General features: G+C 30.1%; 1 protein-coding gene across 1 annotated transcript; it reads left to right on the plus strand.

The window, feature by feature from the left end:
* Nucleotides 1-7,493: 7,493 nt before the first annotated feature.
* LOC132732110 (uncharacterized) lies at nt 7,494-24,180 on the plus strand. The gene is made up of 20 exons (XM_060718473.1): nt 7,494-7,518; nt 7,950-7,967; nt 8,647-8,850; nt 9,180-9,301; nt 13,848-13,925; nt 14,108-14,203; nt 14,642-14,782; nt 14,953-14,970; nt 15,427-15,509; nt 16,659-16,722; nt 17,740-17,931; nt 18,112-18,317; nt 19,286-19,484; nt 19,878-20,024; nt 20,359-20,533; nt 20,748-20,935; nt 21,198-21,469; nt 21,887-21,998; nt 22,336-22,468; nt 22,870-24,180. Exons 1-17 carry the CDS (start codon nt 7,494-7,496, stop codon nt 21,237-21,239), a joined length of 1,998 nt encoding a protein of 665 aa, XP_060574456.1. The 3' UTR covers nt 21,240-21,469; nt 21,887-21,998; nt 22,336-22,468; nt 22,870-24,180.
* The last annotated feature ends 404 nt before the right edge of the window (nt 24,181-24,584 follow it).

Consider the following 24,584-nt stretch of genomic DNA (forward strand, 5'->3'; position numbering starts at 1 on the left):
ATCGGTCAGCATTTACATGGATAAATTTTCTTGTTTATAATAATCAGTGGCCTTTGTATAAATAATAATTTGCCATTGATTTATTTTAGAAATTAAAATAAAAAATGCATTATTCATAATTCAGTTCATCAATCGGCGTTGTACCAAAGTCATGGGTGTCAGATGATGATTTACACGATAGAAAGACAACGCAAATGAATGGCAATCGTAAAAGATTTCTCAATCCAGCTAAACCCAAATTTCAGCAGAACGTAATGATCGGTGCAGCACATCAAATTCTCCAAGGTGCAAAGGCTATCTCAACCAAAGAAACCGATATGATCAATAGAGAGGTCGATAATTATGAAAGTGAAAGTGGGCAACACTATGCAACACCAAACAATTCAAAGCCAAAAAGAGACATTTCGTATATAGATATTGAATTGGACTAAAATATAGTCCGCAAGTCAATATAAAAATGAGTGAATGTACAGTTCATTTTCAATAGGTGTATAAGCGAATGTGAACAAGCTTGCAGAACCTTTTTTATTGATAACATTTCATAACGATTGCAATATTATGCATAAATCATGTTAGTTTGTAGAAGGTTTTGGATAGATTTCCATGTACATTATCTTATACTATTATTTATATCATTGCCAAATTAATCGTTATAATATTGATTCATTCCAAGGGAACATCTACTAAAATTTTATTTTCAAGTAGTAACTAATGTTAAAATTGTTCAATCTTCAACATCTTCCTATATGTATTGACAGTATCTTGTAATGTGTGCACGAGCATGCGTAAATCTTGTTGAGTTATTGAATATTTAGGGTAGTATTCCGTATTCCTTATCAAATAATTATGTCATTTTCAAGTATTCATCATAAAGGTAAGTTGTGTTTGTTTATTTGTTTCTTTTCTTTTTATTTTTTTTTTGAAAAAGTACTTCGGGAATACAGTAAAGCTGACAAAACCCACGGTGATAGGCCTTTAAAGTAGTTTTTATCGGAAATCTAAGCCGTAGGCTTAGGGATACAGTTAAGCAGACCAAACCCACGGTGATAGGCCTTTTTTGTAGTTATTAACGGTAATCTATAACCGGTTCAAGCTTCAGGGAATACAGTCAAGCTGACCAAACCCACCATGTTACGCCTTTGAAGAAGTTCCTAACGGAAATCCATGGCCGGTTCTAGCTCTAGAAACTACAGTAAACGTATATAAACCCACGATGAAAGGCTTTTTTATAGTTAATCAAAAGAATACAAAGCCCGGTTTTAAGAGAATACAGTAAAGCTAAACAAACCTATGGTGATAGGCCTTTATATTTGTTTTCGACAGAATATTAAGCCCTGTTCTAGCCTTACAGTTTACAGTCAAGCTGACAAAACCCACGGTGATAGGCCTCATACATACTTCTGGAAATTCAGTCAAGCCGAAGAAATCCACAGTGATACGTCTTCTTCGTAGTTCTAAATGGAAATCTATGCCCGATTCTAGCCCCAGGGAATACAGTTCAGCTGACTAAACCCAAAGCGATAGGCTTTTTTCGTAGTTCTAAACATAAATCCGTGCCCGGCTCTAGCATCAGTGATTTAAGTTCATCTAACTGACCAAACTGACCAAAACCACGGTGATAGTCCTTTGCCTTAGTTTTCAACAGAATATTAAGCCCGATTCTAGCCTCAGGGAATACAGTAAAGCTGACCAAACCCAAGGTAATAGGCCTTTTCGTAGTTCTTAACGGAAATCTAAGCCCGGTTCTAGCCTCAAGTAGTACAGTTAAACTGACCAAACCTACGGTGATAGGCCTTTATAGTTGTTTTCAACAGAATGCTAAGCCCAGTTTTAGTCTCAGGTAATAAATCAAGGTGACCAAACCCACGCTGATAGGCCTGTTGATTAGTTAATAACGGATATCTATGTCCGGTGCTAGCATCAGGAAATACAGTCAATCTTCAAAAAAAACACGGTTATAAGCCTTTTAGTAGTTATAATCGGAAACCAATGCCCATTTCTAGCATCAGGGAATACAGTTAAGCCGACCAAACCCACGGTGATAGGCCTTTTGCGTAGTACTTAACGGAAATCTAAATCCGGTTCTAGCCTCAGGGAATACAATTTCCAGTCAGCAACAAAATCACTCAAAGGGTGTTTTCACGGTTGGCTATAGAAATTGTTTTTTTTTCTTTACGAAAAATAGTTTATTTCATATAGGGAGAGAACAAATCGCCGGTCCAAAGACGATCATGTCAAGCGGAAATCTAAAGGCCATATTCTTTGGACAAGAGCTTTGTGCCTTATATTGCTATAAAGAAGGACCTCCAAAACAGAAATAATTTTCAATCTGCAACGAAATCACTCAAATGGTGTTTCCATGGTTGGCACCAGAAAATTGTACCTTTCATCAAGGAAAAAACAAACAAATCGACTGTCCAAAAAATGATCATGCCACGACGAAATCTTTTTTAAAAGCCATATTTTTTTAGCTACAACTTTGTGCCTTAAATTGCGGTAAAGAAGAACCTAAAAACTAATACAAGTTCCAATCTGCAACGAAATCAGTCAAATGATATTTTTACAGTTAGCAACAGAAAATAGTGTTTTGTACAAAAATGAACCTTTCATGTAGAAAAATAACAATTCTCTTGGCCAAAAAACGACCATGCCACGCGGAAATCTCAAGGCCATATTTCTTGGGATAGAGCTTTGTGCTTTATATCGATGTAAAGAAGAACCTCCAAACTAATGCAATTTCCAATCCGCAACGGCCATATGCATGTATAAACGGATGTTTGCTTCCAGTAGTTTGTAAGTGTTATAAACACAATTACCAAAGTAGTGACTTTGTCGTAGTTTCTGCGTGGCTCCACGAAAATATCTTTGTCATATAGCCGTGTTTTTACCTTGCGTAGAGAAAGTACGACACAGAGGTGACTTTGTTGTATTTTCGTAATGCGGCCCAAAATACGACATGACACAAATCAGCCACCATATATTTTCAAGATTGTGTAATATATATGGATTTTCCAACTTACAAGTTTTTGTTGTTGATTCTTATGAGTGGAACGACTTTAAGTTATAACTTTTCAGATTTCCTTTTAATTATTGTCAATTCAATCGATTAAAATATCACAGAATATCAATATGAAACTATTTAGACTCTAAACAAACATATGAGACTACTAGAACAAATGAATAAGGAAACATTTTGGTACTCATTACTGACTATTATTCTTGTTGAAAAAATTGTATAATTATCAAATTCAAAAGGAATTTATTTGTACTAATTTGCCTCTATATTTATAGTAGGTTCCTTATTGAAAGGGTATTCTAAATATTTTTCTTAAGTATCATAAATTTAGAACAAAATATAATGGTAACAATTATTTTTATCGAAATATCTTTGTAATTACGAAACATATAGTGCAGACGTACTGACATTTTTACACTTATAAGGATTTCTGACTTGATTTTGATTTCAGACTGATCAACGCATTTAAAAGAAAAGCATTTGTGCTTACAAAAACTTACATATCCATTGTTATCTCGTAACCCGTAACCGCAATAAAATCTTAAAAGGAGGGCTTTATTTATTGTTATTTTATTTTCAAAAAAGACTGTAAACAAAGAGTCCTTAATACTTTTTATTTAAATTTCACTACAAAATTTAACATCTTCTTTTTTACATTTTCTTAACATTTTAATAACCAAGTTATCATAAAGGTAAGTGGTTTAATAATTCGGATAAAAAATGTATATTTATACAATCTTTAATCGATAATCTTTCCTAAAGCAAATAAAATTTAAAAAATAAAAGAAACATTCACACGGTATTTTTCCGACATTTAAACACAGATTTGACAGTGACCTCAAAATTATTTTTTATGTTTAAATGAATAATAATTCATTACTTATTACATGGATAATTAAAAAAGTCATGACTTTCTACTGAAAGTCAACACTACAAAACTACAAATTTATGACAAAAGTGATAAAGATATAAAGCAACATGAACGGTTGTTATCGGAGCGTAAGAAACTGGTTAATTAAACGCTTCAAGAGCGTAGTAGTAACAAATAAACGTATAAAACTTAAAACATTGCTGCTTTTGTTGTTGTTGTTATTTTAAAGAATTAAATTTTACGGATTTTGTTAATGTCATGACCTTTCGATAAAAATCGACAATACAAATGTGGGTAGCATTGGTTTTGGTTGTCTTATTCATTTATTGATATTTGAGAGATTTGAGAATTAAAAATTAATTTTATTTGGTCAATATTACAAAGCTTGTCCTCGTACACTTGCTAATTATTATTAAGATTTCTTTTTCTCTTTTTTAGGCTTGTATAAATGAAGAGGTGTTTGGCAATTGATATTTCTATTTCAATATTCTACTTAATTAAATACATCAAATCAAAGCAATTGAACAAGTTGATGTTGTATGCAAAGCAAGAATTATATAATAGCTTTGTGCCAAAAATAATTCTATTACGTATTGATACACTTTGAAGATATGAGCCGCGCCATGACAAAACCAACATAGTGCGTTTATGACTAGCATGTACCCAGACTTGCCTGCGCATCCGCACAGTCTGATAAGATCCATAGTTTCCTACTTGTAATTAGGGTTTGTAAGTGAACAGCATGGATCCTTATCAGACTGTGCGGATGCCCATGCTGGTCTTGATCCATGCTGGTCGCAAACGTACTATGTTGATTTTGTCATGGCGCAGCTATATTGATATGTAATCTATAACGGTATATGTAATACAGGTTTACTTATATTTTTTTCGTTTAGAAATATTGCAGTTATTCACGTGTTCAACTTTTAACTTTTTCGAACTCAATTAAAGGTATTGAAAGAGAAATTTTGTTCGTTTTTGCATGAAATAATCAGATTTATGCATATTTCAAACTAAAAGGTTATTTTCTTTTTGGTCTATTTAAATCATTAATTTATTTTTAAATAAATGAATACAAATAAACACATGAATAAATGAATGAACGAATCTGCTTAAGGATAATAGAGAAAAAATACTCGTAATTATATAAAGTCCGATCTTTGGTTTCAATTTCATTTTACACAATGAAAAACAACAAAAAACACAAAGTGAACAAATGATCTTAATTTTTGTTTTAAAGTAATTCGTCTGGTCCTTAAACACCTGTAGACATCATGGTCTGTATTTTCTTCTTTAAAAAACTACCTCTGATTTTATGTTATTTATGTATTATGTTAGTTTTTAAGTTATTGAATATTTAAACATACTGTTTTCACCAAAAACTCTTATCATTAGAACAACATAATGAACTTGTTATTTATTATAGTTTTCTCAACTGCAAGAGGAAGTTCGGTTTGAAATAAATATTTTCTATACTGATTGAAGTATAATTATAGGGTATTCTTTTGTCTTTCTAATTTCACCCTAAAATAAATTATTTCTCACATGCAATCATAACTTTACTTTATCCAAAAGGAACAATTTTGTCAATTATTTTCAATAATCACTATACATAATGCCCGATATGACAAGACCGTATATATTATGTTTTGAAAGAAACAATTGGGTACTGTTGTACTTATCTTTTTAGTTGAATCAAAGACGATTTTCTTCTGTTTTTCAAAACTTGTATCAAGTTGTAAGCTCACATACGAATTGTATTTGTTTTGTATATTCTGAAACGGAGAAGAACATGGATAAAAGTTGTTACAAATATTGTAACATTTTATTTCTATTTTTCATTTTTATTCTATCTCTATATATAGACTTTACAAAAGCAGAAGGTAAGATTTATTTGTATATTTCTCATTAGATGATATTAAATTCCCTATTATTCTAGATTTTATCGGTAAAATAAATAGAGATAGGAAATCAATCATATATTAATCACAATAAGCAACTAAGTTTTATTGACAAGATTTTTTTATTAACAGAAAATTAATTCTTACAGTAGAAACAAATTTTTATAAATTACTGACATTAACGACCAAGTATGAGAATATCAATGTAACGTTAATGTTAAATATTTAAGAAATGAACAACACCGCTTAGGCCATCATGGCATTAAAGCCTGTGGGCTGACTGTCCGGTATATTTACTACTTTACGACCCTCATTTCTGTGTACTTTTTCTTAAATAGTTGATGTTCGGTTGGTCACTATATTTTTTTCTGGCACCGCTGACGTCTTCCTGATAATTACATTATCTTCAAGCTCTATAATTATTTAAAGAACAAATTTATGTGAAGTACAGAAGCTACTGTTACTATTATAACACTTATGGTCGGATGACACACACGTGCAAAAGCAACACATATATCTTATGAAATGTACACTATCTCTGCTATTACTTACCGACATACTCCTTTGTTCTTAAAATGAAACCTGTATAGGCAGCAATATCTACATTTTATTCCTAAGTTTAAATTATAATTCTACCTGAGAATATTTTGGCAAGTACAGAGTTATAAAACATACATCGAATAAGGGGTTAGACAGGTTCAATATAGTTCTTGCATCTATATACGAGTCAAACAAAATCAGTATTGTAATTTCATCTTATACTCCTGTATAAATTAACCACCTTGTTTTGATTTGCTAAACGTAAGTGACACCATTTATCAGAAAGCTTATTCGAGCTGTGCAAACACGCGTAAGCATATTTATTAACTTGGTTTCAGACTCATGTGAAGAGTCGTTGAATCATGTATATTCACGTCAAGACGGTTACTACTATCGTTGGTGGATTCCGTGGTATTCCGATACAACATTATACTGGTTCAACATGAGCTTTTGGGGTGGACATGTGCAAATACCAAGAAAAGAAAGTATGGCACGAGAATGCTTCAGTTCATGGGGGAAAGTAATAGCTCTTACAGGTTAAAACTAATTTACTTCTGTTGTCTCGATAATTTACACTCGAAAAAGATAAAAACTTAAAGACAGCAATACACATGTAATTTATTTCTTTCATTGTTCCGATATTCTTAATAACAGGAATACTTCTATTTGATAATTCATTTAATTAAATGCCTGAGGAATATTTTACCATGGAAATAATTAGATTTTATTATAATTGTTAAGACAAACATCCAGATATTGAAGATATAAATGAGAACAATATTGAGGTACCAGCTTGCAGCTTAAATGAGAAACGAAAATGCAATTGGTACACTACTGTACACATGAAGAAATGCAATGGAAACTTATTGTATAGTTTTCCCTGGTTGAACCACTCGAATCCAAATATATTGAACCTACGCATTTGCTTAGGTAAGTGAAATCATGCATTATAAGGTATGGCAATTTAAGATATATTTCGTGTGTCGCAAGTTGTTGCATATAATTACGGCAGGAAATGTTTTGTTTCTTGCATGCTTATGTGGAGTATCCGTGAAAAACGACAATTTCTTTACTGAATGCTGAAGGTTTATTCAACGGTTACTCCATGTACGAATTATATGAACATAATATCGTACTCCCCCTAAAAGATACAGGAAATACGAAAATGTGGAATATCAAGTTTTTCAAATGTAGATCTCAGACCTATCTTCCATTTAGTCAAACCCCTGCTCGGAACCTTGACTTGATATTAAGGTCGGTCTTTGATATTCTCAGAATTCTATTTTCCATGTCATATCACAATTCAAATTACTTATTACGTCTTTTTCTATAACAATAACAATAATATAATGATGATGATGATTATAATGATGAATATGGTGATAATGATGATAATGATGATAATGATGATTATAGTGATGAATATGGTGATAATGATGATGATGATCATTATGATGTTCATCATCGTCATGAGTTTTATAAAAGCTACTTGTCAGAAGGAAATAAAAATAGATCAGTGATATAAAACACACAATGAAGTATTTTGTCTGTTCATATGTTTATGTAAAATCAATACATGTTGATATAAAAGTTATAATCTATATTTCATTTGCTATTTCAGACAGACTTTATACAGAAAGTAAGTAAAAAAATGTCATAAGTACATTATATAATCATTCGAATATATAAATGTGCATTTCGCTTCTTTCTTTTCCTAAAATATCACATCATGCAATCTTGTACATTCACTATAATTTTATGCTGTTTTGATTTTGTTCAAGTACTACACCATATTCAACGGTCGACGAAAATTTTTACTGAGACCAAAACCGTGGTAATGTGCAATTAACAAAACTTGTAACTATACTGTATATAATATAAACTCGTGTGGTAATGTGATTCTGATTATTTCCAAATTATGTTCATATAAAAATAAAAATAATAATAATAATAATAATAATAATAATAATACTGATATTAAGATATTAAGATGTAATGAGAGCCATTTAAGTGCTGAAAGATCCTGTATCGCAATTTTTATGGTTTTATATTTTACATGTGATCTTCAAATGAGATTGATCAATATTGTGTAAGTTTCTTAAAGTATTATATGTAAAGATATTACCATTTCATTTAAATAAAAGGATTAAAAAAGAAATATAAAAAAGATTATATAATAGATATATAGGATCTTTAATTTTGTATCAGAATGGTAATCAATTAGGAGAAATATTTTTGGTATAAACCTCTACTGATTTCATGGCGCGGCTCAAATGTTAAGCGGCTTAATAAATACACAACTTTTGTATGTTATACAGAATCTTGTAAAAAAGCCATATCAATACAGAACGATGAAAATAGACATTATGGTATCTTGAAATTCACTCCTAATGATCATTATGGTTGGCTTGATACATTCATTGATAGAAAGCAGTTTGTTTTCCCATCTCTTGAGGACATTGAGAAAATATTTGATGCGTGTTCAATATCGATAGAATGGGACTGGTATTTCTTTTTGCAAGGTATGTGCATTTTGAAAAATTTGATAGCATTTTTACTTTCTATTATGAAAATGGTATTTGAATTCTGCCTTACTAATATTGCAATGAAAACAAAATTAGACAGAAATAAATGCAATGACATGCTTCATGTAACTTAAAAAATATATTTAAAATGATTGATAGCTAATATACGAATGCAACATTGTACATAACGGTAACTGAACTGGTAAGGAATAGACTATATAAAACATTTTACTTAATCACATTCATAAATTTGTATATGAAGCTTTATGAATAATCATAAATGTGAAAAGCGCAGACTGAAGCGTAAATTTATATGTTTTTTTCAGAACCATTGCCGGATGAAATAGGCGAAGACCCAATGAGACTTGTTGTTTGCTATGTTTATATATCTGGTGGTACTTACCGTGTATCATCTGATGATAACGGGAATTGTCATAATTATATTCATGTCAGATCGTGCAGAGGAAAACTACAGTTTGATTTACCTATACTCTATTATAGACAGGATATATGTTTGAGTAGGTCTTGGAAGTTAATCGTTTTTAAGAAACATTTAATCTAATTGATAATTACAAAAAATTATGTAATTTTATCACCTTGAATTTAACACTTATTTGATGTTTTTCAGACAGTTGATTATTTTGTTTGTTCATTCAAAGGTATTGCTTAATGTGTTTGTTTTACAATTTAAAATCAGTAAAAATGTTTCTTAAACTTATTTAGTTTAGATCAAGAACTGGACCGGCGATATTTCCGACCACTACATACAGGTTAAAAAATTGATTTTGATAACCTTACTAAACGAATTTCATCAGAGTATAAATTTCATTCGAACTCTCCAAGAATTATAACCGCCACCTCACTACCAAAACAATGCCGTGAGGCCCCTGCATGACATTTTCGCCGCCATTTTAAAGACGGAAACTCAACAAGCAATGAATTGGCACAACATGTTAAGTTCACACTTGCAAGTAAAATTAATTGAAGAAAGAGAAATGTATTTAGAATTTAATTCAATAGATCGTTTTTGAAAATATCCCATTCTTATATGTTTTTTTAATTTTATTTACAATATAGTCAGGCATCAAATTTATAAACCGTATATTTTAAGTGTCAATATATTGTACAAAATTCCATCATTTGTTTTATTTTAAGTACATAACAACGATGTAAAGATACAACCAGAGATAAGCCATGAAGAAATAGCAATAACAGAAGATGGGAAAGAAATTATCTTTTATACCAGCAGTCTACAATATAGATGTATTTTTAATGCCGTGGAAATCAAACAGTATAAAACAAACTGGTATTTTTATAAAATACTTTCATTGCTAAGTAACACTGAAATCTTTTTAAGGCAATTTATTGCCATTTTTATTTCACACAAACATTTTAAAAGTATTCTTTTTTTTTTGAATCCAAACAATAATTTTTGCAATCAAATATATAGCTTTATACACTTTAAATTTGTTTGATTAACATACTCTATGCCCGTTTTGGAAAATGTAGAGGAAATGTTAACATTAACCGAAAATTTGCTTATTGAATTCTATTAGAAACTTTTATTTTGATACTACTTTTAATATATATAGCATTTATTTTAAATTTAGTTTGATGACATAACATATATTGTTCCCTTTGTAGAAAAAGCACCTCTAATGCGTCAAGAAAAAGTCAATTTCTCTTGCATATAATCTTTCAAAACATTAAAAATATGAAGTGTAAAACAAACTTTCATTATGGTACTATACTCAATATATATGATAAATTATATTTTGTTAAATAATTGTAATTTAAAACCATTCATTACGCCTTTTATGCAAAAATGTCCCCAAATATTTTCGAATTAAACAAATTTTCCACAGCTGCAAAATACCTCTCGCAGGCTTCTTTTTAAAGAAGCAAACTTGTATTATAATATCATTTACAGAGTGGCTTTAAAGTTATTTTGATCATTTAGTTTTCCATTTTGTTCATCTTCAATAAATGCATGGGTGCAAAATAGAGGCTCAAAATGACAAACCTCTAGCAACAACTAAAACAAGTATACATATATAAGAAATTAAAAAAAATCAAAAACATCTTCGTGTATATATTAACATTTTATAAAAGATAGGAAAAGGCTTTTATTTCGGATCTGATTCTTTTTCAGCATTGTATTAGATTATTCATTATTGTATATAAATTCTGTTTCAGGAAAAATGTTTGAAATAATATACTGTAGGGTAAAACTAAATTCTGATATATTAAATGTTTTGCTAAAATGTACAATTCTAAATATGTTTAAAAATAACCCGACACAACCATACTTTTAATTTGTATAAATTCACCCATTCTTTGAAAAAATTATTTAAATCACTTCTTTTACTTTAAGATATTTCTTATCTTTAAAAAAGATAATTGGAAAAAAAATTTATATTTAAAACTTAAAATAGCATTGTAAGGACAATATTACGGTGTCAAAAAGGTATCATGTGTGTGTTTTTATTTATCTCGTGGCCACGAGATACTTTGTCGTGGCCACGATATACTATGTCAAAGCCACGAGTTACTAAGTCGTGGCCACGAGATAGCTAAGTCGTGGCCACGAGATACTATGTCGTGGCCACGAGATAGCTAAGTCGTGGCCACGAGATATTATGTCGTGGCCACGAATTACTAAGTCGTGGCCACGAGATAGCTAAGTCGTGGCCACGAGATACTATGTACTACGATGTACTACGTACAAACTAACCAATTCGAATATAAATTGTCCCAACAAAGAGCTATAGTCAAAATTAATGTCTGATCGGCTTTGGAAGGTGACTTTCTAATATGATCCTAAAGACAAGTTCAAAGTGAATATCTTCGTATTTTCAAAGATTAATGTTGCATGTAAAAGTAAGCTGTCAAGTTTAAAAAATTCATAATATATATATATATATATATATATATAATATATATATATTTTTTTTTTTACATAATTTATTTTCCTCGTCAATAGGTATATGCAGGTCGAGGACATCCTGCTCTATACCGTACATTATATTTGTGTATATAAAAACATATAAAACATATGAAATAATAACAGTAACAAACATATAATGTATTGCAGGCGTTATGACCAATATACAATTACAACCATATTTACCAATGTTACATATAATCATATGTTATATATTATTCAGTTAACAAGGAACTAAAGATGCAGCATTACTCATTTATCTAAAATGCAAATTTCAATAAACAGTATAAACAACAATTGTTTATCGTTATATCAAAATACTGGCTTTTATTCTCTTAAAAAAAAGAAAAAAGAAAAAAAAAGAACAAAAACTTCTTAACTCGAAAAAGGTAGCCATAATTAAATGCTGAAAAACCATTACAGCATGCTTATTCAACTTATAATTAAAATTTTCATTTCATATCCACGAGATAGCTAAGTCGTGGCCACGAGATACTATGTACTACGATGTACTACGTACAAACTGACCAATTCGAATACAAAATTGTCCCAACAAAGAGCTATAGTCAAAATTAATGTCTGATCGGCCTTAGAAGGTGACTTTCTAATATGATCCTAAAGACAAGTTCAAAGTGAATATCTTCGTATTTTCAAAGATTAATGCTGCATGTAAAAGTAAGCTGTCAAGTTTAAAAAATTCATAATATATATAGTGTATTCTGATTGGTTAATTATCTCGTGGCCACGACTTAGCTATCTCGTTCCCGCGATTTAGTAACTCGTGGCCACAACTTAGTAACTCACGACATAGTATCTTGTGGCCACGACTTAGCTATCTCGTGGCCACGACTTAGTAACTCATGGCCACGACATAGTATCTCGTGGCCACGTCTTAGCTATCTCGTGGCCACGACTTAGCTATCTCGTGGCCACCACTTAGTAACTCGTGGCCAAGACATAGTATATCGTGGCCACGACTTAGCTATCTCATGGCCACGACTTAGCAACTCGTGGCCACGACATTGTATCTCGTGGCCACGAGATAAATAAAAAATACACACATGTCATCTTTGTGCCACCGTACAATATACTTTAATAAGGGAATATTTTTATTAATGGAAAATTTTCTGCATTAAATATAATTGAAACAGATTCAGATTAATATACTATTATCGCAATAAGTAGTTTTGAAATAAGGCAATAATATATATTTGAAATAATAGTTGGAAAAGAATGAAGCAATGCCTTTTTCGATTTACATTACAATTATTTATTAGCAAAACTAATATAATAAATGAATAAAAATGTCTACCAGCTACAGGTTTTAACGAGTGAAACCGGTATATATTTTTCTTCAATTATTATAATAGTTTTGCAAATAAATAATTAGATGTAAATCGAAAAATACATCGCTTCATTGTTCATTTCCACTATTTTTACACTTATTATTTGAAACTTTTTATTTTGAAATAATATATATGTCAAATTGTAATGGAAAGATGAAAGCCTTTTATATGTTTTTAACTTATCTGGTTAAAAATAACAAAGGATACTTTTGCCTTTTGCTTTTTGTAAAAAAAAAGAAGAAAGAAAAAAGATTTGCATCATACATTTTGTGTAAATGTGCATTGTTTTAATCGTTAATGAACAATCATAGGTATATAAACGGAACCTTTCAAGTACAGACGGGACCTTCTTCTAATATAGACGACATGGTATTCAAAGAAAAATATCTAACTGGTTTGAAACACGGATACGAGGTACAGGATGATTAATTTCATTAACACTAAATCAATCACATTATCTCTTTGAAAAGTACTGTCGTTACGGCTTGCTTTTCTTGTGATTATTATTAAGTTTTTACGAATAAGCGATGGAATGCTAGCAACTAACTTTTTGTAACAAGGAGTCGATATTAATCACAGAAACTTATCAATACATTGCCATCTAAGAAATTGGAAATACAGTGCAACTTTAAACATATTTTCATTTTTTAATGTAACTTTTTTATCTAATGAAATAGAGAAAAGAGATTGCTTTTCATATCTAGGTCCGATGTGGTGTATTTCCTGCAGATGAAAACGAGACAATGGAAGCTTCGAGTGATGCTTTTTATGCCGGATGGAAGGTTATCTAAAACTTTGATACATTTAACGTAATTATTATCACCTTGCAAATAAAAAAAATACATGATGTACAGAAAATCACTCCAATTAATGATTTTTTTTATTAATTTTGACTTTTCGTTTGATTTAACATTATTTTTACACTTGTGAAATATTAATTATTGTAAGTATTTCATTGTTTCAGATACCAAACAAGGATATCATACTAAGTAAAGGTGGGTTTGCTACCATAACAATCGAGCAAACAATTCCCTTAGGATGTGACTACAGAGCTGACAACGTATGAAACTGCCTAAAAACAATATCGTTCGAAGACATTATAAATAAAGCAGAAGACTGCAGCGGTCGAATAGAAACAAAAAGCTCCGATGATCCAAGTAAACCGTTTCTAGAAATAAAGGTAAAACGCAGATCTAAACTGTACAGATGAAGAAACAATTTTTAAAATTAAAAAAGCTCGATTATTTCTTGTTTATTTTTTGTTTTCAGTATTTGTTTTTTTTTCTTAATTAAATTATATTCGTATATTAGAAAGAGATATATGAATAAGTAAATGAAAATGTGGCTGATGATGTCATGTTATTCCGAATCTTTTTGCATTACATTTATATTGATTCTGCTTTGCAATTTATATGCTCTATGACATGAAAGTGAACGCAAATATTTTATCTCATATGTCTATTAGTCTATAACTTCTTTACAATAATTTTTCTTCAAGAGTTTGGTGAAAGATGAGATATGGACAAAGAAAAAGTATACAGCACAACTTTCATCTATAGACAGTGATTATGATGATAAGACCGCTTTTGACCTTGAATTAGTATTGACGTACAACAGCTTTGATGACCCCGGACCATCGGTAAGAAGTCTTTAAAAACTATAAAGCTTATTAAGCAAAGTCATTTATTTATGCTTTTTCTCTATGCTTATGATATGGTGATTTATCATGCGATATTGTTTTTATGTAATATTTTGGATGCTTGAATTCGTAATCAACTTTTACCGATTTTAATTTGTTTATTTTTTCAGGTAATTGGTGAAATTCATGTAAGTGCAAATTGTTTTTTATTGTAGAAAAATATAATTATTCAACTACGAGCTTAATATGTAATCAGAAAATTGTTTCGATCATTAAAGATATGTGTGATATGTAATTATATAAAATTTAAAACGTGAGAAAACTATTATATCAATCAGTTTACTTTTATTTAAGATATTTCATGTTCAAATTTGATATTTTGAAATATTGCAAATTGCTACACTGTCTTTTTGTAATTATAAGCTTCCCATACATAGTATTTATCTTATTTTATTCAATTCAAATTAGACATATTTATTAAGAATTTCATAGATTTTGAACAAATTCTATGATCATTTTATTTTACCCAAAGATGAGCGTTGTATATCTAAAAGATGAATAAGATACATTGTTATTGAAAACGAGTATTCAGAAATTAAGTTTTTTTCTATGAATAAAATAAAAAAGATTGATGGTTTATGAAGGTTGATATAACGGACATAAACAGACACTGGAGTAAAAGATGTTATTCTCACGTGGACCCGCATATGAAAACTGTAGACGGCATGTAAGATACTGTTCTTTCAATATCAAGGATAATTCTTAGATCACGTTTGAAGAAACATAAATATTATTTCATAATTGTTAGATTCCCTTTTTTCTTTTATTTTCTTTGAAATGCATTCAAACGTTGACAGTTTTGTTTAAGGTATTAGCACCCTAATGCATTACCTCCGCGTTGAAGAGTATTCAAATAGGCTAGAACTACTGTTAACTACATTGAAAATGAGGGCCATGGGTTCAATCCCCAGAAGGGTCAACTTGTTTTTCTTTCTTTCTTTCTTTTAACATTATTTATGTATCCCTCATGTCCCATTTGGAAAGAAAAAAGTGTTTAATTTTGATTTTTTAATTTATATAGGTATTTATTGGCTAAATTATGCTAAATCTAGTAGTAAATATGATACCTGATATTATCAAAGTGTAATATAATCAAAACTAGACGGTAAAAGTATTTCATATTTTACAAGATCAACCAATATACTTTTTTAAAAATTTAGGGAAACTTTGAAAACAGGCACTCATTTGGGTAAATTTTAATAATATTTTAAATTAGGCTCCCTAAGTAGAAAAATGGTCAGACACGTGGTAAAAATGGGTGGGGTAGGGTAACATTTTTATACAGATTTCATAAATTTTATGTAGAAACCATAATTTTGCTTATGTGGATTGTTAGCTGAATGGTACTATTTGTTTCTTACCAAAAATTAATGGGAAAACATTTTTCATTAGAAAGTTATTGCAGATTATTTAAAGGTTCCTCATTTCTAAAAAAAGGGCCCCCATAACATCCTAGCTTGAGTTCAGAAAAGTGGCCATAACTTGATTTCCGTACGGTAAACTTTGTTTAAATTTTGCATACAGGTGTACTTTAAGGTATACATCTGACCTATGATGTCAATTTTTCAGTTCCTTATAGTGCCCATTAGGGTCCTAATACCTTAAGATAAGATTATTTCACAAGTATGAAATTTACTTCTCGCCTCTAGATGCCTTTACAAATTCAGTCCTATATAAACAATCTACAAAAGTATACTGGTCTGTCAAAATAATATATTAACCTCTTCTGCTTCTTATTTTGATTTTGATTTTTGAATTGGATTATAGAAACATATACATTTGATTGTTAACTTTTTTCTTACATATTTCATTATAGACATTACGAGGCACAGAGAGAGGGGGACTACATGTTGTACTTGAATGAGAAATTTCAAACAGAGGTAATTGCAAGCGTGGTTTTTCTTTCTTTTTTTCTTTCTGTTTGTATTTTTTCGTCCTATTTTTTATTTTTGGAATAATTTATATCTAGGATACAGCATCATGTACATGAAAATGATTTAGAACTTATACACACTGCTCTTTTTAGGCAATTGAAACAAATTGCGTTTTTGCTTAAAGGTCACCTTTGTTTGAATGTTTGTATAAAAGTATCATTCTTCTGATGCATTGTGTCTTATATGATACAATTATGAAGTTGATATACGCTTTTATTGTCAGTTGTACAGAAACAATAAAAATTATAATGAATGGACATCCTTTATGTAAGGAATCTGTGACCTTGTGATTAATTTGTTTGCAGTCTTACCGCGATTCAGAAATAACCTCGTTTAGATTTGTTACAGAAATATTTGATTTTTTGCAAGCCAAACACACTGTATTTAAAAATAAATATGTTTAGGCAAAACTTAATCACTTATAGTTTATATGTATTATTTTTTAAAATCTGGAAAGGCCACATTGTTTTGCATACTGTTAATGACAAAAATATTAAAATGATCTTATGAACTCAAATCACGTGAAAATGACATTTTTTAAAATCCCAGCATTAAATTCGGTATTAAATTCTATATGTTTTGGGTTTGAAGCGTTAACATATCTAAATATGTTGAACGAAATTTAGGAGCCGACAGAATCACCAAGTAGTTTTAAAACAAGTTGTGTGACTTTCACAAACCTTGGAAGTTACAAGAACAAAAACAAGTCTTAGTCATTTATTTGACAAGTTCTTTAACGTTTCCAAAGTTCACTGCGACAATTATTGTGAAATCTTAACGCTCTAACCTGACCAACGTTTAAAGAACCATCATTTAATACTTTATAATAAAAGAGATTTGTTACTGTGACGGCTTCGTGTATTTATTTTGAGGAGATTTACAGAATAACGAATGGAAAAATCAAAATGAAAATTTTGCCTGTGGTAAACAAAATAACATCTTAATCTCATTTATTCACCTAAGGTACAAACATCTGCAAGATATTGCCGTCTTGGGTACACGCGCGGTCCAGTTTGTGCCTGTGGAATAGCAATAGCTGTTGGTGCCGATCTTTTTGTTATCAATAGATGTCATGATCAACCTTTCAAGTTCGATCTTTCATGCGGAGATGGTGGACTTATTGATATTGAACATATCAACGACTACAGATATCTGGTATGCATATCTTTGTCTCATACGTGCTTTGAATAAAGCTTGTTGTTTTAACTAAGAATAAACCAAGCATGATATTCTATAATGCAAATTTGTACTTATTATAATGATAATAAATGCATATAAATGCGAAAACAACATCAAATAATTTCTTTATAATTATGAATACCAAGTTTGTTTTAGGTTCGAACACCAATTGGTACAATGATTGAAATACTTTTATGGGGTAACGTAATGAACATAGATGTGTACATGTCTGCCAAAGATTTTGGAAATGTGGCTGGACTTTGTGGAAACTTTGACGGGGATAGATCTAATGATCTAGAACATAGAGACGGAACTATTTCTGATGATAACAACAGAAGTTATAAATTTGCTGATAGCTGGAGGTTCGTGGTTGTGTTATGACCCAATTTATTTAAAATACTTTCACTTATTTATAGTTTTTAGATATTTTTGTGACATTTACTTTTGTAAAACATAAGGAAATAACAAAACATTTTAGGTTAATTACTTTTAAACAAGTTATGTTTCTCCTACAAATCAAATAATTAACAAACTTGATATATATCTATTTAGCGAGACCTTGTTTGTATGATTGATAATAGTTTTTGTCATTGTCAACAAAGGGTTTCGTCGACTACTGTGAGTTCTGGACCTGTAGTGAAGGGGTCTGTAAAAAGTTAAGTTTGCGCTACTCAAAATACTTGTTCTTCACTCCAACAAAACCTAGGCTTGCGCCAACAATTTCAGAATTTAAGTGCGCATGCGTATTGCAGATTAGCTGGTAAATTGAAAAAATAGCAGGAACAGATAATCGAAGAGGTTGTTAAGTACTGTTATGTATAGGTGACGGCTTTTGATATGAGGTATGAGCTGTTAGTGTAAGAATTAAAGTAAAAACTACGGAAACAAAAAGGAACATGGACAATAAAACATAACTGTTAAAAAACAAACAGCACTTTTCATTACGGGCAATGTATACTTGACCTGTGACATCATTATACGTATTCAATTTTGGCAAATGTTGAGGTGTTATTTAATAACTTGTTAATCAATATTTTAATTGTCGTTAATTAAAATTTATCTAGAGTGCACAATTTTATGAGCATTATGTACTTACCCAACATTATGTCATGGAATTATATGATAGCAAATTGTGTAGTCTAGTCTTCATTCATGTAAAGTGTATTTCATTATCATTTTAGCATCTACAATGAATTGTGAAACGATCCTAAGAAACGATGCGGATCAAATTATTGTGCGATTGATCAATTCTTTATTTCATTTAATACTCAATAAACAGGAGTTGAATAGGGTTGGCATCTTGGTACAGATTATATCATTTGTATTACAGATTGACTGATGAAGAAAATCTGTTTATAAACACAAAACGTAAACTTGATCACTGGAATGTAAATAACGTTGGCCAGACATGTGCAAGAGCGAATTCAATAACAAGAAATAAATGTAAGATCAGCAAAAGGCAAAGACGATTAGTTCCTGAACACTCAAAAATGAATACACATTATCAACACTTGCTGTCGCGTAAAAAGGTATTGATTTTAAGTGTAGTGTTACAGTAACTCTTTATCAATTATCTTCACAATGTTATCGTTGACTTAATCTTAATATTTTCAAATCATGCCTTTTAGTTCCTATTCACAATCATTTTTCTGTAAAAGATTCAACATATATTGGGTTTTTTTTGATACAGTTGTCACAGACGATGCTGCAGTTAGTATTTTAAATAAGCCTTTTATCCGTAGCAACTTTATTCTACTTTAAGTTTCAATCAAATCCTTATATCTTGTAAACATGGCTCTAAAATCCTTTTGATTGAATTGAAACTGCAGAACAAATTGAGTTAAATTCTTTAAAATCGTTAATGCCATTTTACTTTCAAGCTGTAGAATAGCTTTCACATTTGTATTCACTATCTTTTCTAGAGAGCCATACACAGTTTTACTGAGGACGAGGCATTTCAGCTATGTAATCATTCAATTTATACAACACCAGCAGTCCAAGAATTCCCAGATCATCTCGCAGGGGAAGACCCAGATGTTGTCGTAGAACAGTGTGTTTATGATTTGACGGTGATTATGTGCTACTTGCCGTACATGTATCTGCGCTATATCAGTTTGAAATATTGAATAGTTTTATTCATTATTTGGTTATTTTGGTTCTTTGAAAGCGCAAATATAATAATTATTTTTCATGTGGCGGGTATATAATTGAGTATAAGTAGACTATACCAAAAACTTAATCAAACTTAATGATTACTGAATTTTCATACTGTTATCTATTCTAACTGGAATAATTACAGCTGTTAAATATGTGGTTTTATAACTGTGATCAAATAAATATTGTGAAAAAGCGCATGGAACCAAAATATATATAAATCTATTTTCTTCACTAATCTGCTTGTAGCAAGGAAACGACACAGCTTGGATTGATGCACACGTGACTATTCTAAACAATGCTGCCGATACAATTCTCAGAATGAGCCCAGTGTATGTCGCTAATAACACAGATAAAGTGAACTCGTTTCGTAGTGAAATTTGCATGAATAATTGCAGTGGAAAAGGAATCTGTACAGATACAGGTGAGTTAATTTTTTTAAATGATCTAATGTTCCGTTTAGTAAAAAGAAGAAGATTTATGTAAAAGATCTATTTTATTTTTCAAAATAATATAAATAATGTACAAATTTGTTGAACAATACTTTTATTAATAAATGTTAATAAATATTGATGTGCATATAGCAATAATTGAACTTTGTTATAAATGGTTTTATTTTTTGTTTGTTTTATATTAAGGTCTTTGTGCATGCAATGGAATATTTCGAGGACCTGATTGCAGTATTGACATAAGTATCCCACCCGTTGTAATTGAAATAGAAGGTGGCGGAGTGTGTACAATAACGGATGAGGACGACTGCACATGTTTTCAAATAAGCACAGACAACATATTTGATGGTTTTATGTGCAACATCACCGAATATACGGTTTTATAAAATATATCATGTATTCTTTTTTATAAGTAAAAACACGAAACAAAGGCATAAAATGATAAGAGGGACAGAGATACGAAAATCGTTGGATAATTATACAATATTGGAATCAAACTCTTTCAAACTATCGATCGATTTACAATAACTTCTTGCTCAAAGACCTTTTCTATTTGGGTAAAGTCAAACAAAAATACAATTAGGAACTGTATATCTGAAATACGTGTTTGTATATTGTCTCTTACTTCCTGCTTTTTAGGTATATTCCAATGGTTCACGTATGGAAGGAAATAATCAGTAGGTCTTGGTTATTACGAGGATATCTTTACTGGCGAATGCTGTGTCCCAACGGCGATAAGAAATAGCTCTTTCGATTTCAACAACGAAACCGACAAATTGTCTGTCATAATGTACGAGCTCTCTATCAGCAATGATGGTACAAATTATGGAGATGTTAACCCGGTATATATCTATGATACAATATGTATTGAACATGTCGAGTTAAATGATGCAGTTACATTCAGACTGAAGGTAATCATTAAATACCTATCATTTATGTCTTGAAAATATATGGGGTTGCGTTCATTGAACGCCGCCTTTCCTTGTTGATCTTGTTTATCATATAATACTGGTAACTGGATATAAGCGATGCAGTATGTGAAGACCTTGAAGTGATAAGCTTAAACACATACGTTAGGGTGAAGTATTAACTGATATGCATTCACAACGTCTCCTGATTTTCTAATAAAATACAAAATATAATATTGTTTTGGCTTGGTTTAAATTCGCACTAAGACAAAAACAGTTTTAAAGATCTTTGTTGTTGTATTTTTTGAATAAGAAAAACCTTGTTAACATAATTGACTTTGAGTAGATTATTTCTATTGACATGAAAACGACATTTTATTAAGTAGAAATATATATAATTATTAATTAACTTTTTTATAGAAAAGCTATTGCTTCATTGCTGCTATGTGCGTTGCTCAGAATTTCAAAAAATTCGACAATGATGCATGCTTTACATGTGATCCTTCAAATGACCCTTACGGTTGGAGTAAATGTAAGTATATGTCTATTTGAGTCAATTTTTTGGCGACACATTGTAAGCTGAAAAACTGTAATAAAATCTTGAAATTAGAATACTTTGAAGCGTAAGTTATTTTTTATCATTTTTATACTTTTCTTCCTATTCTACTTTCCTACAAATATATGCGATATTGCATCAAATTCAAATCAAAATATGTTTTGCTTATTTATTTCTAAGCAGATATTTGAATGAAAACAAATAAAGATTAATAGGTTGTACCAATAAATCAACAGTTTGTGTTAAAAGCCTAAACGACTATATCGGTATATGCAAAGCTGATATGTCCACGTTTATGTATTTCATTTTGTAGATGATTGTGAAGATTCAGGTACAGGATTGGGAAAAGGGGCTATTGTAGGAATCGTCATTGGCTCATCAATCATTGTTGTAGTAGCAGGTGTGCTGATATATGTGTTTGTATCCAAAATTTTAAAGAAACACAGGTAAACTTTTAAAATTAAAACGAAATCTAAAATGGAAATCCTGATTATCTTATATTATTGAGAATAAAGTTGTCTGCAAATGTACAAATGTAAAAATGTAAATGAACTATTTTGAAATAGAAAAAAATTCGACTAATGCTGCAATGTGTTTATAAATAAATAAAGTGCATAGTTTAATGTCTTCAAATTTCAAACTTAATTAAAACAATCAATTTTAAGAGGAATGGTTTTCGGTAATTATATTAGTTCGCAACTAGTTTGAATGAAATTTCACAACCTTTGGTAAACATTTACATGGATAAATTTTATTTTTTATAATAATCAGTGGAATTTGTGCTAACCATAATTTGCCATTGATTTATTTTAATATTCAAGATTAAAATGCATTTTTGATCATTCAGTTCATCAATCGGCGTTCAACCAAAGTCATGGGTGTCAGATGATGATTTACATAGAAATACAACGCAAATGAATGGCAACCTAACAAAATTTCTCAATCCAGCTAAAACAAAGTTTCAACAGAACGTAATGATCGGTGCAGTACATCAAATTCACCATGGTACAAAGAATATCTCAACTAAAGAAACCGAAATGATCAATAGAGAGGTCGACAATTGTGAAAGTGAAAGTGGGCAACGCTCTGCAACACCAAACAATTCAAAGCCCAAAAGGGACATTTCATATATAGATATTGAATTAGACTAAAATATAGTCCGCATGACAATAAAGAAAAATGAATAAATGTACAGTTTATTACTAGAAGTGTATAAACGAATGTTAACAAGCTTGCAGAAACCTTTTATTACTGATAACATTTTATAACGATTGAAATATTATGCATAAATCATGTTAGTTTGTAGAAGGTTTTGAATAGACTTCCATGTACATTATCTTTTACTAGTATTTATATTATAACTAAGTTAATCGTTATAATATTGGTTCATTCCACGGGGACGTCTACTTAAATTTTATTTTGAAGTAGTAATTAACTTTAAAATTGTTTCATTTACAACATCTACCTATTTGTATTGAAAGTATCTTGTTGCGTGTGCAATAGCATGCATAACTCTTGTTGGGTTTTTGAATATGTAGGCTAGTTTTCCGAATTCCTTATCTGATACTTCAAGTACTCATCATAACATATTTTTTTATTGTTGTTTTTTATTTGTTTATTTTTTTATTTTTTTATAGTTTTTTTTTTTTGTTGTTGATTTTTTTTTTAAAAATATACCTTACTTTTGAAATGAATATTTATTGAGTCACATCTGAAGTCACCGTCATGTAACAAAATATGTGTAACTAGAAGACAGGCGAGAACGTCATCGAATGCATTAAGATATCAACTTACATTTATCGATTCATTATAATTCTTAATCACTAAATTATTTTCAGATATCGATTTCTAGTATACCACTATTCGAAAAGAAATTACTATTTTACAATAGCTTAATGATTTATTCACTGGTTCATAATAGGATATCTGTGATACAATTAATAAGTATGATGATAGTATTTAGCATCATTCAATACAATGAACCAATGACTAATGATATAAGGATGTTGTGGGTGTTAGATAGCATGATCCGGTATATATTAAGTATTGATAAATATCAAATAATAAGATAAATGTTATAGAACAAAATATTATCAATCCTCAAATACATATTCATACTAAATCAATTAGATCTCTATCATCTTTTTCAAGAACAGTTTTACAAGAATATCCAAGTGTTTCATTTATATTGATTTTACAATATTCAAAATACTAATGGAAAATGTGCATAGAGAAATCCCTAGCAAAATTTGAATGCGAAAGTTGTTTAAATATGAAAAGAAGATACAATAATTTGTCATCAAAACAAATCAATTAACTCAACAGACAATTCTTCTTGTTATATGGACGATCGATTATAATACATTATACAGCCTCACAAACGCTACATTGTTGAAATCAATTACTTTTATCCTCACGATCAGTGAAAATATATCAAAAATCATACCTGATATAATCAATTGATTATCGTTTTTTCTTCTTTTTTTAAATATATATTTCTTAATAACTGACCTTTAAGCTGTGATTTGTAAAGACTTGACAGTAATAGCATAAAGCATTTAA

The sequence above is a fragment of the Ruditapes philippinarum genome, unplaced genomic scaffold (assembly GCF_026571515.1).
Source record: "Ruditapes philippinarum isolate M1 unplaced genomic scaffold, ASM2657151v2 ctg7210_1_1_1_1, whole genome shotgun sequence".
Lineage (NCBI taxonomy): Eukaryota > Metazoa > Mollusca > Bivalvia > Venerida > Veneridae > Ruditapes > Ruditapes philippinarum.

What these genes read in the sequence shown, in the direction of transcription:
- LOC132732110 (XM_060718473.1), top strand. Translation starts at nt 7,494, where the DNA reads ATGTGGAATATCAAGTTTTTCAAAT. An exon ending in ATGAAAACTGTAGACGGCAT is followed by an intron (nt 15,510 to 16,658) that starts GTAAGATACTGT and finishes ATTTCATTATAG; the next exon opens with ACATTACGAGGCACAGAGAG. An exon ending in ATGAGAAATTTCAAACAGAG is followed by an intron (nt 16,723 to 17,739) that starts GTAATTGCAAGC and finishes TATTCACCTAAG; the next exon opens with GTACAAACATCTGCAAGATA.